This window comes from Lepidochelys kempii, chromosome 7 (assembly GCF_965140265.1).
Source record: "Lepidochelys kempii isolate rLepKem1 chromosome 7, rLepKem1.hap2, whole genome shotgun sequence".
NCBI classification, from domain to species: Eukaryota; Metazoa; Chordata; order Testudines; family Cheloniidae; genus Lepidochelys; species Lepidochelys kempii.
This window is the reverse complement of record NC_133262.1, coordinates 18,518,028-18,534,648: the sequence shown is the minus strand read 5'-3', so window position 1 is coordinate 18,534,648 and position 16,621 is coordinate 18,518,028. Positions and strand designations below refer to the sequence as shown.

The 16,621-nt window shown below is 42.5% G+C and overlaps 1 protein-coding gene across 2 annotated transcripts in view; it reads left to right on the top strand.

Moving 5' to 3' along the window:
* The window catches only part of SRGAP3 (SLIT-ROBO Rho GTPase activating protein 3), a 226,681-nt gene that overhangs the window by 188,491 nt on the left and 21,569 nt on the right, over positions 1–16,621 (top strand). The window contains exons 10-15 of one of the 2 annotated variants that reach the window (XM_073351215.1): positions 1,458–1,542; positions 6,217–6,244; positions 13,278–13,308; positions 13,994–14,054; positions 15,062–15,139; positions 16,371–16,505. In XM_073351215.1, the coding sequence (XP_073207316.1) occupies positions 1,458–1,542; positions 6,217–6,244; positions 13,278–13,308; positions 13,994–14,054; positions 15,062–15,139; positions 16,371–16,505 (418 nt within the window). Of the gene's footprint in view, positions 1–1,457; positions 1,543–6,216; positions 6,245–10,583; positions 10,687–13,277; positions 13,309–13,993; positions 14,055–15,061; positions 15,140–16,370; positions 16,506–16,621 lie in introns of both variants that reach the window. The other variant, XM_073351214.1, reaches the window with a different exon arrangement.

Below are 16,621 nucleotides of genomic sequence, written 5' to 3'. Positions count from 1 at the left end.
AAGCTATCTATGAAAGGAGACTTAAATAAATGAGCTGGGAGACTCAATAATGGGCAGTAGAGCCTTCCACTCCAGTTTGCTGATATGAAACCACCCCTGTCTCACAGTGTTCCTACCTCGGGGTCTGTGTGAGATGAGTTTGATGGTCTCTGTTCAATTCCCATAAGACATCACTCTGCAGTACTCAGTCCAGCCCACCTACCCTAAGCAAAAACTTACAGGCATGGCTAAATCTCCACTTTCAGATTTCTCTCCTATTGTTCTGTGGAGGGTATGGGATTAGCTCCGTCTGGCCACATAGAACAGGCCTCTCAATAATTTCCCATAACCCAGGGGGTCCACATGCATCCCGGGGAGTCAATAGGAGGCTAAGGCCATCCATGTGGGGAGCCCATGCCTCTCCTTTAACTCTTGGACTTCAGTGTTGTCCTTGCCCAAGAGACACAGCTTGGCATCTGCCCTGGGGACAAATTTAAGGGTAATATCCACCATGGAAAGATGGCTGTAGGAAGATACCCATAACCTGGGGCTGTAGCATCTTTCTGCAGCGAGCTCTGTGCAGATCCCAGGCCCTGTAGAACAGGCTCATTATTATTTCAATTTCAAATATAAGAGATGACTTCAAGAGAAATGTCCCCTGTTCTCAACAAGGCACAGGTTATTGAAGGTGGTTGGTAACATGACATGGCTTGTAGTGTCCCATGGTACATTCACATGTGCAGTAGGGCTTACAACTTCTCTGTGATTATTATTTTATGGTTCCCAGTCAGAGAGTTAGTTGGAATTTTATTTGTAAGGAGGTTGTTGTTTTTTTTAAGGCATTTTGCAAAAGTTGTCATCTCTCTCTCTCTCTCTCTCTTTCATTTTCTGTCCATTTCTCCCCCACTCCTGAGATGTATAAAGTTATTGGCCTCCAAGGCATTATTGGCTATGAGGCAGTTTCTAAATAAAATAGGAAGGTTATGCATTGAATGAGACTAGCTGCTTAGCATAAGTATCTGATCTCCCGAGCCAGGAAGATCTCATGCACTGGGAATTCTCCCTTTCTTATCGCTGTTTGCACAAAGGCAGAGCCCTGTCTCTGGAAGGAAAAGCTCATTGCTTATTGGGCCATTCCCAGAAGCCTGACAAAAGAAGGCTTTCTTTGAACTGTTTTCTTTGGGGTTCCTTGTGTTCCAAAGCCTTGACCTCAAGCACATGGCATAACACAAAGAATTCTGGGCTAATAAGATCAACAGTACTGCTGTTTGAATAGTGAAAAGTGAAAGAGCAAATTTTAACCCACCCTTGGTTCAGTTTTATGTATGTAACTGAAGTCTGGTTTATTAGAGCTTAACAGACTCTCCTGCTGAATCCCTTTCCAGCAGTCCACAGGCAAAAATGTATATCAATTAGAAAACATTTTCACCAAGAGTCCTTACCCATCTTGTATTTGTGTTTGTGTTTTTTCCCCCCAGAAATTTAAAGAGTATTTGAATGGCAGTAACCTTATCACCAAGCTCCAGGCTAAACATGACTTATTGAAGCAGACTCTTGGAGAAGGTGAGTCCTAGGGTAAAGTCCAGAGAGAAACCTTGCATCTCACATCAAGATTTCAAACCAGACCTTGAACTTTTCAAATCTAACCTGCTACTTTCCTTTCCCTGGGTGAATGCTAGCCTCTACAATTAGCTGCTTCTGTTAAACTTAACAGAAGTTATGCAAAAATATTCTTGACCTGATCACCTTTATTTTTGACTGAGAGTAGACTGTGAATTCAAAATGTAAATGTTCGGCTGCATTATTGCTGTTTACACTGCCAGGTGTACTGGGTGCCTCCAAGGATTCAGTCCAGAATTACAGCTATACCCAATCATGCTTTCTCCAGCAGCAACCAATGGGTTAACTGCACAAAATGGGGGGGTGGGAGGGAACCCAAAACCAATGGGAGCTATTTTAACAGGGATGCTGTATACTTCACTGTTTTCATTGGCAATTAAAGGGTCATTTTTCAAATACGTGAGGCTTCCAGATTAGGTTTTGTACATTAAACATTTTTATGAGCACTGATATGAATTGAAATGCTTGCAGAAATGTAATTTTAAATTAAATTCTCTGCAGCACTGGAAATCCAAAGCCAGCTGCAGCAGCAGCTCTGTGCTAAGCATGGAGACTTGGCAGTGAAACTGACTGGAAACACATAGTGGTTAACCTTCTGGTCTACTTTCACTTTCCAAGAAAGTGAAATGAAGAAACCAAACCAAACAAGACACAGGGTGAAAAGTAATTGGAGATTTAAAACCCTTTCACTTTTAGTAATCAGGGAGTTGTGATGGTGGTACAGTAAAGAAATTTAAGTACATTTATATAATTTTTTTTTTAAATCCTGGACAACTTTCCGGAGTCTGTGAAGTGCTGAGCACCTACAACTCTTGTTGAGGTCTGCAATTGTTAACGACAGGTGCTGACATCAAGTCAATCTGTGCTGAGACCCCAGCATCTTCCCTTATGGGAAATCCTACAGATTTCTATAGTTGGAATATAGAACAGAATAAAAAGAGACTTTTATCCCTGCCCTTATATTCCATTGGATGGTTTCAAAACTCTGTAGACAGGATCTTTATTCTTTAGTCAGTTCAGTAGGTCTTTTAGTAGGAACCTCTATTAAATTCACTAGGACTAGGATAACCCGGGGTAATATGCATTCCGGATGGTCTATATTATTGAATTACAAGCGATTTCACTGCAGTTAATACCTTAGACAGACTAATTTCAGTTAATGTATAAATTCAATTTCTTTAATTGTAGGGACCTGGTCTTTGTGAAAGATTCCACTGGAAGAAATGTAGCCTCCTGAGTAGCCAATTGGGGTTTCCCAGGAGCACTAATGATATTGTTCAAAAAGGAAGAATTCATTAGCTTTATAAAGGCTTCTGAACTTTAGAACATAAGGGGACTCCTCATTTCTGATTGGCAGAGGAGATGCTCATGACCCACACATGCCCTCTGTGTTCATTCACGTTCACATGACTACATAAGGACACTGGGAACTTGAAGGGTATCTGCAGGCTGAACAGTATAGTATTTCAGCTACCCAAGCAATAGGTCTGAACTTAGTCATTGGACTGTGTAAACTGCAGGTTCATCCCCTCCCTGGGGCTTGGCTTTATTTACAAAACAATGAGACCCCATAAAGGTCAGCTCGCACCTTGTCCCCATCCCCAGTCTTGGCTGCTGCTAGAGTTCCTCCTTCAGGACTGATCCAATCCTGCCAGAGAGCCATTTCCACCTGCTTGTATGCAGATGGTCACCTGTCTCAGTGAGTTGGGGAAAACCCACTCAACTCTTTCCCACCTACTTAAAGAGTAGGGTGTTTCATCTACCTGCTAACAGAAGAGGGTGTTTCGGGCAAACATTGTTGGACTGTTACAAACCTCTTACACCACCTTGGACTTGTGGTTTACAGTCTGAATCTCCACTCTCTATGTAAGGGTCTCTGTCATCCCTTAGCTACAGTTTCGTTAGGTTTAAGGCTGCAACTGAGGAAAGCTCTTAAGCAGGTGCCAAAGCCTATCCCTATCCCGGAAAAGGCTTAAGCACATGCTTTAAGTTAAGTAGCTGCTTAAGTGCTGTCCTGAATAGAGACACTTTTCTCTCATTGATACCTAACACAGGGATTTTTAGGTCTATTGGGAACAATATAGATTTTTTGTGTCTTATGCCCTGTTTGCAGAAGACTGAGATGCTTTATAGCCCTGGACAGTTGTTCCACAATGGGAGAGAGGATACTTATTTTTAAAGTTTAAAGAATCAGTGGTCTCCAATCTCATTTTAGTACTACAATATGCGTACTGCTGATCTTAATGTAATAAAAAATAATTACCTTTTGTTGACCTTTATCACAAACATATTTTCTCCTCCAAGTTTATTGAGCTTTAGAACCTACCTTTCCCTTAGATCCTGTGATTTATTGCCTGTAGCATGTTTCTTAAACAGAACTGCATCTAAAGAATAACATTTTAACATAAGAAAACTGTCATGGACTCATAGGGCTCTATGAAAATACTTTCTTCTCCCAGAATTCTCAGTACTCTGAATAGCTGGATAGCCCACTAACACACCGCAGTAACAGAACAATAACAGTCTGTTTTACATCCTCATTGGGGTAGTCCCATATTTCAACTGAACTTGGGTATGGATCTCATTAGATTTAGTCAATCTCTGCACATTGCCAGGCAGAGCTCCCAGCAGCTGTTTCCAAATTCAGGCTTTGACGTTTTGGAGGAGGAAGAGGAAGGTGGAGCAAAGGGTTAGTAGAAATCTGACCATCTGAGCTCTTCCCATAGATCAGATCTTAATGCAGAGAACAGATAATAGTGCTAAGATGATACCATAAATCGGTGGGTAAAATGATTGGACTCCTGATGATGCATTGCTAATCATTGTTCCCTTAACTAGAAACACTATGGCGGTGCTTAGGAGAGAGAACTATAGTTAAGGTTGCAAAGAGTCAGTTAAAACTCCATTTTTTCCCCCTAAGAGCTGTGTGAAAACAGCCACAGGTGTGTCACAAAATTTCACGTGAAAATGCTGAGCATTTCATTCCAAGCTCTCAGGTGATTCCAACATTTAGACTTTCTGCAAAAAACCCACTAAATGGCCATTTTCACACTGGATATTTAAAATGGCACATTTCAGTGTGACCTGATTTTTATCTGAAGCAAATCTGGCATTTTCAAAACACTATATTTTTGGCTCAAAAGTAGGAAATTACTTGTTTGTAGGGACCTTAACTTTTGCATTTCTTGACTCTCCTTGATTTTATTGTACCACTTTAGTGTCACATTATTATGGGGTGTAACTTTTTTTAGAAGAAAACCAGTGGGATTTATCAACAGCTTTTCTACTGGGGGAGAAGGAGAGGTTGGAGTCAAAAATGCCATAGAGGTGGCAGGTCTGGGAAAGGATGGCTGAATGACCAGCTGTCCAGTAGAAGGGAGGTGGAGAGGAGGGCTTTTTCACCATGTTGAGTTTTAGACATATCTAGAAAGAGATGTGAGAGAGGCAGTCATGGGAGTCTGCACAGCGCAGGAGAGGTTCAGGTGGGAAAAGAGAGTTTTGCGAGTTGTAAGTGTAACCCACTGGTGAGTGTGTGTTACCGGTCCCCCTCTGTGTCCAGTCTGTCGGGGCTATGAGTCTGTTACAGCCCCAACTACAGAGCCTAGGCTTGTTAGCTCAAGCTGTAGCAGCTCATGCTTTTAGCTCTGGAGGTCTCCACTTGAGTTACAGGCTTGATGGGCAAGATGGTGGCCGTTGCACAAGCAGAGATGGTGTTTGAACTTGTGTGATTGAACAGTATCACTCAGGACAGTGTGTAGATGGCAGTGAGGAGTCAGTTGAGGTCTGATCCCTGGCAACATTGTAGCAGGAATGTGAACTTGAACGTTTTCTTTTATGTGCCATTCGAAATAAAGAAGAAATCAGCTTTCCAGGCCTTCGCAGAAAGGCACAAACAGCATGCGAAATTAGTTTACAATTTATCTGTGGAATGACATAAACTTATAAAAATGAATAGATCTTATCAGTGATATGCTGCCATTTATATAAAATCTGAGGACTATAAATACATGAAGGGAATAAGAATATTGACAGCCAGAATAGAGTCTGCCTGGATATGATTAGATGGTCTTTTATCTCTTAGGAAAAGCTGAGCTACTGAATACTTCGCTGTATTAAGATACTATTAGTGGCCCTCCATGAGGCAGTGGGATAATCTTAGCTCACTCCCCAGGGGCAACAGTCCTTATCAAGATACTGCTTTCCTATTTGGTTTGGTATAATAATCAGACACAAGGGTCAGATCCTCGGCTGGTGTAAATCAGTGTAATTGCACTGGTAGCAATGGACCTGCACTGATTTACACCACCTGAGGACCTGGTTGGTTTTTATGAGAGGCAAGAAGACACAAAATACTATCTCGAGACTCAGTCCTGCAAATAAGCCATTGACATCAGTGGATGGTGAGGGGACTCCGTCACTCACAGGTTAGGGCCCTTGACTTGTAAAACTTCTTTCAGTGGAGGAGTTGTTAGTGGGGTAACATAGCAACAAGCTAGAAATCTTCTGTACCATACAGAACTGACAGCTTAAATATCGTGTGTGTGTGTAAAAACAACCCACATCCTAGGCACTGATGTGAAAATGAGATGGAAATTCATGTGCAATTTTTCTTTCTAGGTGAAAGAGCTGAATGTGGCACAACCAGGTAAGAAGGGTTTCGTCTGCTTTACCCGCTTGGGGAGGGGGCTGGCTCACTTTTTCCGAGGGACGAGACTCAGGGAAAATGTGGTTTGATTCATTAGTTATTGACACAGCACACTGGGTTTCAAATGTAGCTGTATCCTCCAGCTGCCCTGTGCTGGGCTATGCCCTGTGACAGGGGAGAGGCTGAAACCCAGCTCCCCACATCAGCGGCCTGCTCCTCTGCTGCATTGTCTAAGTGGATTAATTAGAATGATGACAAACAGGCCCTTGTTTTGCTGCAGTGTAATTTCCATCTGACTAGCTCTGAAGTGCCTGGAAGTGCTGTGTCAGCACGGTGCATTGCAGTGTCTCGATAAACGTATCTGAAGTTGTGCTGTATTCATAGCTAGCCTTAGGACTGCACAACACATGGGTGTCAACCCTCCCAACCCTGTCTCCAGCCCCTCCCAGTCGATCCACTGTTCAAGCAAGGGCATGACATGCTGCATGGGACTCCAGGTGACACTGGGGTGACCACCCAGATCCAGCCCTTGTAACTGGTGGTATGAAAAACACTGGTACTTCCCCATCCAAATAAATTGGTTAGTCTCTAAGGTGCCACAAGTCCTTCTTCTCTTTTTGCGAATACAGACTAACATGGCTGCTACTCTGAAACCCATCCAAATGAAGCAATTGATGGAGCTGAGAGTAGATGTAGGAGGGAGGGGCCTTTACTATTGCATTTTCCGACTGCTTGGTACACACAGCCATTGAGCTCAGCTTTAGCAGCTTGCTATGAATTTGTAGGATTTATAACAATAGGATGTGCGTCAGTGATGCTGCCAAACCCCTCTCCACAGCTAGTAGAAACCCCTCATCATCTGTTTATAGCCCTGTTTCGGTTTTTCATAAAGTTTTCAATACCAGCAGAAACATTTGATCTTATAAACGCTGAAACATGCTGGCTGCTATGACTGCATTTCCAGACAGGAAAACAGCTCCACTAGTGCTCTGTGGAGCTCTCTCTTCAGCAAGCTATTCGGAAATGGAGGCATACTGCTGGAATTAACATGCCTTAGAACGTCAGCAAGGCTGAGAACTGACCAGGATTCTAAACAGAGGTGGCCGGGGCCAATCACACGAGAACACAGAGATTCCTTTCTCCCCTAGGCAGGAATAACCCATGGCGGAGACAGGAAGCTCTGTGAATTTGAGGAATCCTTACATCAGGGTTATCTGGGTTTGCCCTGCTGTGTAAGAGGTACATGGCTCAACTTCCTAATCTGCATATCTCCCAACATCCAATGGAGGCAAGAGGCATCTGCTCAACTGCCTGCTCACCCACTTGTTGCAGGCCCTGGATAGCAGATTCTTCAAGAGTCATGCTTCCAGATCCTTCCCGGGTTCTTCCAAGGCTATCAGCTACCCCAGGAGCCACTGATCACCTACTTACTGGTCCTAGTTGGAGCCATAGTTGGCTGATTGCAGGCAGAGCGATAAAGCCAATTGTTGTGTAGAGCATTGTCTCTACTGATGCCATGTTCCAGCCCAGACGGGATTGCATTTCAGTGGTGCTTTGTGATCCTTTGGATGAAAAGGTGCTTTTAGTAAAGGACTGATTGATTGGTGAAGGGCCACCAGAGTAACTAAAGGAAGATCAAAAACTGTACCTAGACTTTGCTCTTAAGGAGCTTCCTTATCTGGGGTGGAAGGGACTGGGACAGTATCACAGGCCAAAATAATCAGGGGAACGAATAACAAAGAGTGATGAGTGAGGGATGACAACACAGCACTCTGCTTCTTTTGTTGTTTTTGTCCCTGAATTTACTTGTGTATCACATAAACAAACAAATGAGAAAAATCTCCTCCTCCTCTGATGTAGCACTATAGGCACTGTCAGAATGGCCTTCCGACTAAATCCAGCTGGAGGCCAGAATGCCACAATCTTTTTCCTTCAGGGCCTCATCCAGCTAGAGGAAATCATAGAGCAACAAACCTCGGTCTCTTTGGTTTATATCACAGTCATCTAACTGAGAATCGGATGGGCTCTTCACTGCACTGTAATGATTTCTACTTCTGAATTGTCAGTTGAAGGAATGGCTATAAGCAGCAAAAGTGCCTGGAGTCAAATTGTTTCTTTTAATTGAAGGCACCTGATTTATGTGTCAGTGGCTCATGACTCTGTCACCTTTTAACAGATAGAGTTGTTTGTAAATTGTTCTTGTCAGTTCAGCTCAAGTCTCTGAGAACTTTTGCAGGAAGGCCCTTTGCACTGATTTTAGCCAGACTCATTAAAATCCCCTACTGTGATGTGTTACAATACAAATTTCCATAACATTTTGTGGCCTTGAGGATGAAGGTAGAGTGGAATCACGACAGTAGGACTTCATGTCATTTTTCTCTTTCACGGTCTAGATATTTGAGTTCTGTAGACTTGAATTTTAGAAGATATAGTCACGTTCTGAATAATGTCAATGAGAACCAACTGGCTAAATTTCTACCCAAGGCACTGAAATAATCCTCCTGTGCTTTCATGGGCTACATGTCCAGGAGTGTTGAGCACAATCTCCAGTGAAGTCAGATGGGGCTGCAGGAGCTCATTGCCTCTGAAAATCATGTCCAAACACCAGCAGCTCACAGGGCAGAAGCTAGCATCACTTGCCAGCCATTCCAACTATAAAGGCAGTGGGCCCAATTCCGCTCCTACGTAACTGTATTGTCTTCATGGAGTTGCTCATAACTGCCCTGGTGTAAGAGGCAGCGTGGTCCAGTGAATGGGGCACTTGCCTGGGACTCAGGAGACCTGGGTCCTGTTGTAAGTTCTCTGCTCTGTGACTTGGGTGAGTCACTTTTATGTGCCTCTGTTTCCTGTCTCGCCCTTTGTATATTTTTGACTAGTAAGTTTTCAGGTCAGGGACTGTCTTTTACTCTGTGTATATACAGTGCCTGGAATAATGGGTGCTGCTCTCTGTTGGGGTCTGTAAGCACTACTGTGATTCCAGCAGTAATAGTAAGTGTGAGACCAGAATCAGGCCCAATAGTTGCTTCACTTCAGATTCCTCCTTCATATACCGGCCCCTTAGGATGTCCTGACACTTCCCTGCTGTCTATCGGACACTCTCTTTACTTGACCATTGTCGACTTGAACTACGGTACTTTTTGTGATTTATTTTAAAACAAATCTCACTGTATAGAAAAACCCACTGGGAATTTGAAGCAAAGGGAATTCATTGCGACAAAGACAGAGCCCTAAATATGGGGTTTTTTAATCATTTTCCCCCCACACACCATTCCATACTCAATTTGGTTTGTTGCCAAAGGGTTGTATAGAGGCTGGGTTGTGCGCTTCAGCTTGTTACTGCTATGTTGTGCATGAGTGCTGGCCTCTGCAGGGTTGCATGGGGTGGCTGGAGGTTGTCCTGACTTCAAAATTTAAAAACTACATTGAAGCATAAATTTTGAAGGAAAGAAAATGACAAAACCCAGGAATTTGGACCTGCATTTTTTTTTCTTACAGCTATTTGCAAATTTTGGTCCTAAGCTCCCCAGCCTAGACAATGTCCCTATGAATATTTGTAACTGTAATATTACAAATAAAAGTTAGCTGTTGGTTCTTTGGAGGTGCCATCACTTTCCTCCTAATTGCTGAGTTCCCAGCACTAGGATGAGATCTGTTTGGGAATAAACAGTTTTGCCCCGAGTGTTTTCCGTAGGTTAGCATTGGTGTAATTGGGGGATTGGATTGAACTTTTCAGCCGCTCTGAGAGCTCTCTCAGCAAGACAGTGTGATGAACTGGCATAAGTGGCAGGAAAATGTTAAAAACCTAGCACAGGACCAACACTGGCCTTTACTTTTGTAAAAATGTTATCCCTGCTTCTAGCCCAAATGCCAAGCCGGGACTGTGATACATGTCATCTCACAAAGTGAAAAACAAACCACAGCTTAACAGAGGTAATAGACAATATCTTGACCAGAAATATTAAGCAGCTGTATTATTTTCTGGCATGGAGGTGACCGGTTGGCCATACATCCAAGATCTGTCAGCACACACAAGGATCTCCCCCTCCAGATGCTTAGCTAGGGCTTTGAAATAATCAAGTGTGGATTCCCATACAATGTGGGCATAATCAATAAAGGTCTCAGTGCCTTGATTTAAGTAACTCTCAGTAAGTGGAGATGCAGCATCAAGCTTGGTAGGAAGATGCCAGCGGGGGAATAGCTACAGCATCTGTTTAGAGCCAATGCACTAGTCTTTATAGAGGGTTCCCCATCCCCCCCCCCCCCGCCACAGCCTTTGAGATCTTTCCCTGTCAATGTATTTATGTTGGTGTTTTGATTTCTTTTGTTCCATTTCTCCCAGGCCCCCATGTCTTCCCCCTAAACCACAGAAAATGAGGAGACCTAGGCCTCTCTCAGTCTATAATCATAAACTCTTTAACGGCAATATGGAAACGTTCATTAAGGTACTTGCTGGCTGACAGTGAGAGTCTATGAACGCTATGAATGTAATGGTGGTTTTTCTATCCTAATTGCTAACTCATTTCCTCTTTTGGACCTGGTCCTTCCTATCCACTGTGCACACTGTTAACATGGCTAGTATGCTCTCTGCCTCAGTGAAGATTTCCATCCATATCTGTTTTCACCCATGGTGCATTCATTACATTACTTGTCACGCTACTGTCCACACCAACTGAGAGGGATGAGATAATGGTAATGACCCTTGTGGTACAGTGTGGAGTCACCATGTCATTCTTGCCTGTCAGCAGGTTAATTGCAATGTGCCATATCTTATCACAACAGGCATAGCTGTGCTGGCTTTATAAGTTGCTGTTATATGAACACCCTGGAAGTAAACAGCATCACTCCCACCTGTCATAGAAAGAGAATTGCAGAAGATCAAGCAGCAAAAAATAAAGAAAATCCCCAAAGATCCTGGTGTTCCACTGTTCGGGGCCCTTTGTATCTGGGGAAGGAAAGATAGCACAAAAGGCAGCTATATATATTATAAAAACACCTAGATTTTTATTTTTAAGAGGAGTGTTGAGCAGGGGTGAAGCAACCTCACAAGAAAATACTGTCCTTTGAGGAGGATTCCCTGAGCAATGTCTGATTAGAAACTTTAAAAAAAATCGGAACATTTCATCTCCTGTTTTCATGGCTGCAGGCGGAGAGAAAATGATTCATAAACTCTCACAAATCTTCTCCCTGTTGTAGAGTATGTTAGCAAAGCAGACTTCTGCTGAAATGTTTTGTTTAGAGGGGGCTGAATGGGAGGATTACATATTCTATGCTTTTCTTAACTCTCCCCCCAAAAACAAAACTAAAACTAGTCAGTTAGAGTCAATGCCAATATGGATAGGTTCTGATGCCCTCCAGTCAAATCCAGCACTGGCAGAGCGGATGAGCCTCCCCTTGTAAGGTGTTTTACTCTAACACAGGCTGGGGAATGGAAGAACGGCTCTCATAGAAGTAATGCCCTTGTGTCACCATAGACCCTGCATCAGCAGTCCATCCTTATTCAGCAAAGCACTCAAGCTGGTGCTTACTTTCAGTCGTGTGCTTAAATGCTTTGTGAACTGGGGACTGTAGAAAACAAAAACTATAAGCAACACATGGGAGAAGACTGTCAACGTCTCCCTTTTATTACTCTTCCATTACAGGAGCAAACTGTTTCTCGAAGAGCCCTAGTGGCTTTGGCTCAGTGGCCTGTGACACTCTTTAGAAAGATCTAACTTGCTCTGGCAGTTGGCACAGTGTACATCTCTGATAATTTTTTGGATCAAATTGTTTTTAAATTACAGCGGTATCAATCCAGATTAATTTGGTTGATACCAGTGAAGCTAGGAGCAGAATGTGACTCTTGATTATGCATATAACTCAGGATCCACTTGGCCCATTCAGTCCTAATAAACCCTGTAGTATAAGAATAATAGTACAGATCTTTGAAGAGGCCTTCAAAGTCTTTCCCCTGTATTCCCCAAGGGTTAATCTAATTGTCTAACTGCTGATCCTCCAAAATCTAATCCTGCAGTACATTCTGTTTATGAAGGGATGAGAGCTCCTTTGCTGCAGACGTTTCAACCGAGACTGGAAAGAGCATGAGAGAAAATATGGTAGTGAACAGCACTTGGAAAAGCCTGGATTAGACGAACTAATGGGCCTTTTCCATCCCTGTTTTAGATTATTCTATTATGCTATTTTAGTGCAGCCATAAACCTAAAGGCAGTGTTTTTAAATTGGGAAGCGCATTGTCACAAATAATATACAGTCCAGACATACAAAGCTGTTAATCTTTTAATACTTGTAATTTTTCCATTCTTAAATTGATTTTTAAAAAGGCAATATTGATTAAAGTCCAGCCTGTTAAATATTGTTCTGGAGTAATTAGCTGCACTGGAAACCTATCTGAAAGGAGTAGTGTCCTACATAATAAGAAGAGTCCTGTGGGAAACCATTGTTCACGTATTTACAATCCTAGGGATTTCTGCACCAGATCAGACCCACAGTCCATCTAGTCCTGAACCTTGTGCCTGACAAAGGCTGGTACCAGATGTGTCTGCATAAAACCCCCCATAATGGACAATTATGGAAGTTCCTAGCAAACCCAGGGCAGTTAGTGATTAACAGATGCCTTGAACACAAGGGTTTTCTGTTCCCAGGAATTCTCTGTTCCCTTCTTTTTGAGAAGCCAGGGCACCACACTTCCCTCTGAACACCTGTGGGATGTGGATAAAAAATAGAAGCCCACTTTGAATACAGGGATGGGTGGGAGGGACTGGGCAGTTCAGTAGTGGAAAGGTAGAAGGAGGAGGAATGGCACAAATCTGGCAAGAGGCTTCTGAATTCTTGACAATCACTGAGGCTCAGACACTGCATACTAAGCAGGTTTTGGGGGGTGAGGGTGGAGGGAAGTTGGGGGCTTGAACTGGATCTTTCTAAGCTGCCATTGCATTTGAGCTTTCATGGCCTCCAGAAGATATGCTTACTTTAACTGATCTTATTCTTGCTTAATCTTTTCTTTTTCTCCTGCTCTGCTGCTTTTTTATGTTATCAGAGGAAGAAGGAATGCTCGAACAAGGAACCAGGTATTTACTAGAGGGCCTCCTTTCCGAAACCCAACTAAATCGACGTGAGGGATGCATTTGTATCCCTACTGTAAAAATGTCCACTTCTAAAGCCCAGCCTACCTGCAAACCTCCCCCAAGTCTATTGGGGCCCTCTGAGAAGTGGCTTAAATACGAGAACAAAAGCCAAAGTTCATTTTAGCGTGAGGCCCCTATTTAGGTCCATAGTTAATGCATTTCACGCATTTTTTTTTTGTCACTTTTGTGACAACGGCTTTTTTTTTTTTTTTTTTTTTAGACTAAAATATTCTTTAAATTCTGTAACCAGAAGCCTGTTTTATCAGACAGGTAAAATGCAAATCTTGATCTGACTTATAATGACGTCTTTGAAACTGAGTAGCTGTGATCCAGTTGCATTTGTCCCTTACGTTTTGCTTTTCAGTCAGCCATATAAGGAGAATTAGCTTTTCGCCCACATTAATAGAGTCCTTTTCCATGAATGATTGACTTCACACAAGTGTACTCAGCACTGTTTGATGGCTTGATGTTTTAGCACCTCCTTTTCTTGCTTATTCTCTTACTAAACTCAATGGCGCTCATCTTCAAACCTGAGTTTTTGCAATCTTTACTTGAATAAGCTTCCAATATGTTGTTGTCAGCAAGCTAATAAGCTCTTAATTCTTTATTGAATTAAATTTTTTTTTAGGATTCAGGACAGGCTATCCCACTTGTAGTTGAAAGCTGCATCCGATACATCAATTTATATGGTAAGCAAATTCCTCATTTGCTGATAGCTACAATGAAGGCTGTTGTGTAAAAGAAATCAAGTATTTGAAGTTAATGATGAAAGATAATAGAGGAGCCAGCTGCCTTGACCAATTGTATAGATGTGAGTTATAATGATATAAACTGTGATGTAATATTGTATAAATGACAAATATATGGGCCCTATATGGGTTTACTTGGGGTTAAATTGTTCACTTGGACCTTGATTCAATGGGAGCCAGTTGCAGTATTTGATCTAGGGGGGGTTGGAATAGAAAAGGCAAAGCAGAAATAAAATCTTAATATGGTATCCCCTGCCTCTCCCTTTCTTCCACAAAGAGACAAATGTAGCCCATGCAGAGCTCATCAATTTCTTTAGCAGCAAAACCAAAAACCAGTGGAGGCTCCTTGGGGGATGCTTTGGCTGGCATGTTTCAAGTCGGACACAGTGCAGTTTGTATAAGTCACTGCACGCTGGCTTTGGGCTGCCCTTTACCTGTCAGTTTTGCCTCTCGTCTTTCAGATCGCACCTGCCCCCACTTCAAATTCTTTTTTCATTGCAAGTGTTTGTGTTACTAGGGAAGGTGGCGGTTGAGGGGAACCCATGGGGCTGTTTTCTGGTTGAGATTTTGTCAAGCCAGGGCAGGAAGGTTTAACATCATGGTTTAATTAAAAGGTTTAATGACCATGTCTGTATAATGCTGTGTGTTGCCCAGTGTGGAAAATACAGACTTCTGCAATGTTTCTTTCTACGGGCGAAATGTAGGCTTTCTGGAGCATGAGAGTTGGTTCTGACTTTTTTTTAATCTCTCTAATAATTTGGGGGTAATGGGTGGGTCCATCTGCTTTTACTTTCCCCGGGTATTGTTCTTTACCAGATTCTGTGGAATTTGGCATATTAACCCCCACCAGATTCCAGCAAAATAGCAGAACAAAACAACTGAAATTCCACATTTTGATGTTGATTTCAACACACTGGAACAAATCTCTCTTCCTTCCTTCCTTCCAGGTCTTCAGCAACAGGGTATTTTTAGAGTTCCTGGATCTCAGGTTGAAGTCAATGACATCAAGAATTCATTTGAAAGAGGTATGTGAGTAGCTTGTGGACCTGCCAAGGAACATTGATGCAGCTAAGAGTGTGATTTCTGGGACCTCTCCTCCTGTCCATCAAGGAGGCAGAGATTAAGGGTGGATTTTAAAATACCTAACTCCTCCCCTAAGGGCTTTAGAAAATCACACCCTAATGGCCTTTAGACAGCATACCATTTCCTGGATAACAGAAAACGGGGATGATGAGGACCTCTTCTTGTCCCTCTGTGCTTGATGGGGCCAATGCAAAATTGTGTACGTTAGCTATCCTTTATCACTCTTATACATAGGGAAAAGACTGACAAACTTCGCAAAGGCTCATCTTAACTCATAACACAGGGAGTAAATGTAAAATTGACCTCCAGATGACATAGTTTATTAAAAATGAATAACCATGAGCCTCCGCCTGGTCAAAAACACCCAGACATGTAAGGGTTGCAGGATTGGGCCTTATATTTATATAAAAATTGATCTGGGTGAAATTGTATGGCCTATGTTCGACAGGAGGTCAGATTAGATGGTCAATTTGGGCCATAGAATCCATGACTCCATAAATACTTTAAAATAGCTGTTGGTGGCTGGGGAAGGTTGTGAGCACATGACCACCATTGAAGGTTCCAGCTGGGGTTTTCCAAGCCAACCAGGGGACTTGGTTGCCTAATTACCATTCATTTTAATAGGAACTGGGCATCCAAATCCTTAGGCACCTTTGAAAATCTCCACCTACAGATTTATCACCATACAATGCACTTGTTGAGCTGGCCAATACTATTCCATTGATTTCAGTGTAACACAGGTGAACTGGGACATGATTGCATCATCCAGCAGGTCCCATCTTTTGATGCTGTCCCGTACCACTGTGTCTTTCTACCTTGAGTTGTCTGACACACTGAATGCAAAAGACGTATTGGGCTGAAAACTATGAAAAAGAACCAAATAACACCACTAACCTTCAGGAATGTTTTAAAACCCACACTGTGACAATTACCGGCATTCCCCTGATTACCATAGGCTGGACTATAGAATGTCTCGGCATGATGCTGCTTAACACAATATCTTATTAAGCCATTGACTTGCTGGGAAACTACATAGTGTTGCCATTGCATGTGTTGCTTTTTTTTTTTTATCAATGCAGAGCTTTTGGTTTTCCAATTCTAGTTAGCTGAGTGGTACTTGCTGCCTAATTCAGCTAGGAAAGAATGCTGGAAATAAATCTTTTGTGTCTTCAGGTGAAGACCCTCTCGCTGACGATCAAAATGAACGTGATATTAATTCGGTTGCTGGGGTCTTAAAGCTCTATTTCCGAGGACTGGAAAACCCACTCTTTCCTAAGGAAAGGTTTCAAGATTTGATATCTACTATAAGTAAGTACCAGCAGTGAGACATAGATAGGTTCCTTAGATTTTGCAGCTGCAAGACCGTATCCTCCATTAAACAGAGAAGTAGTGGTAGATAAGCCCATCAGTACAGATAAGCATCA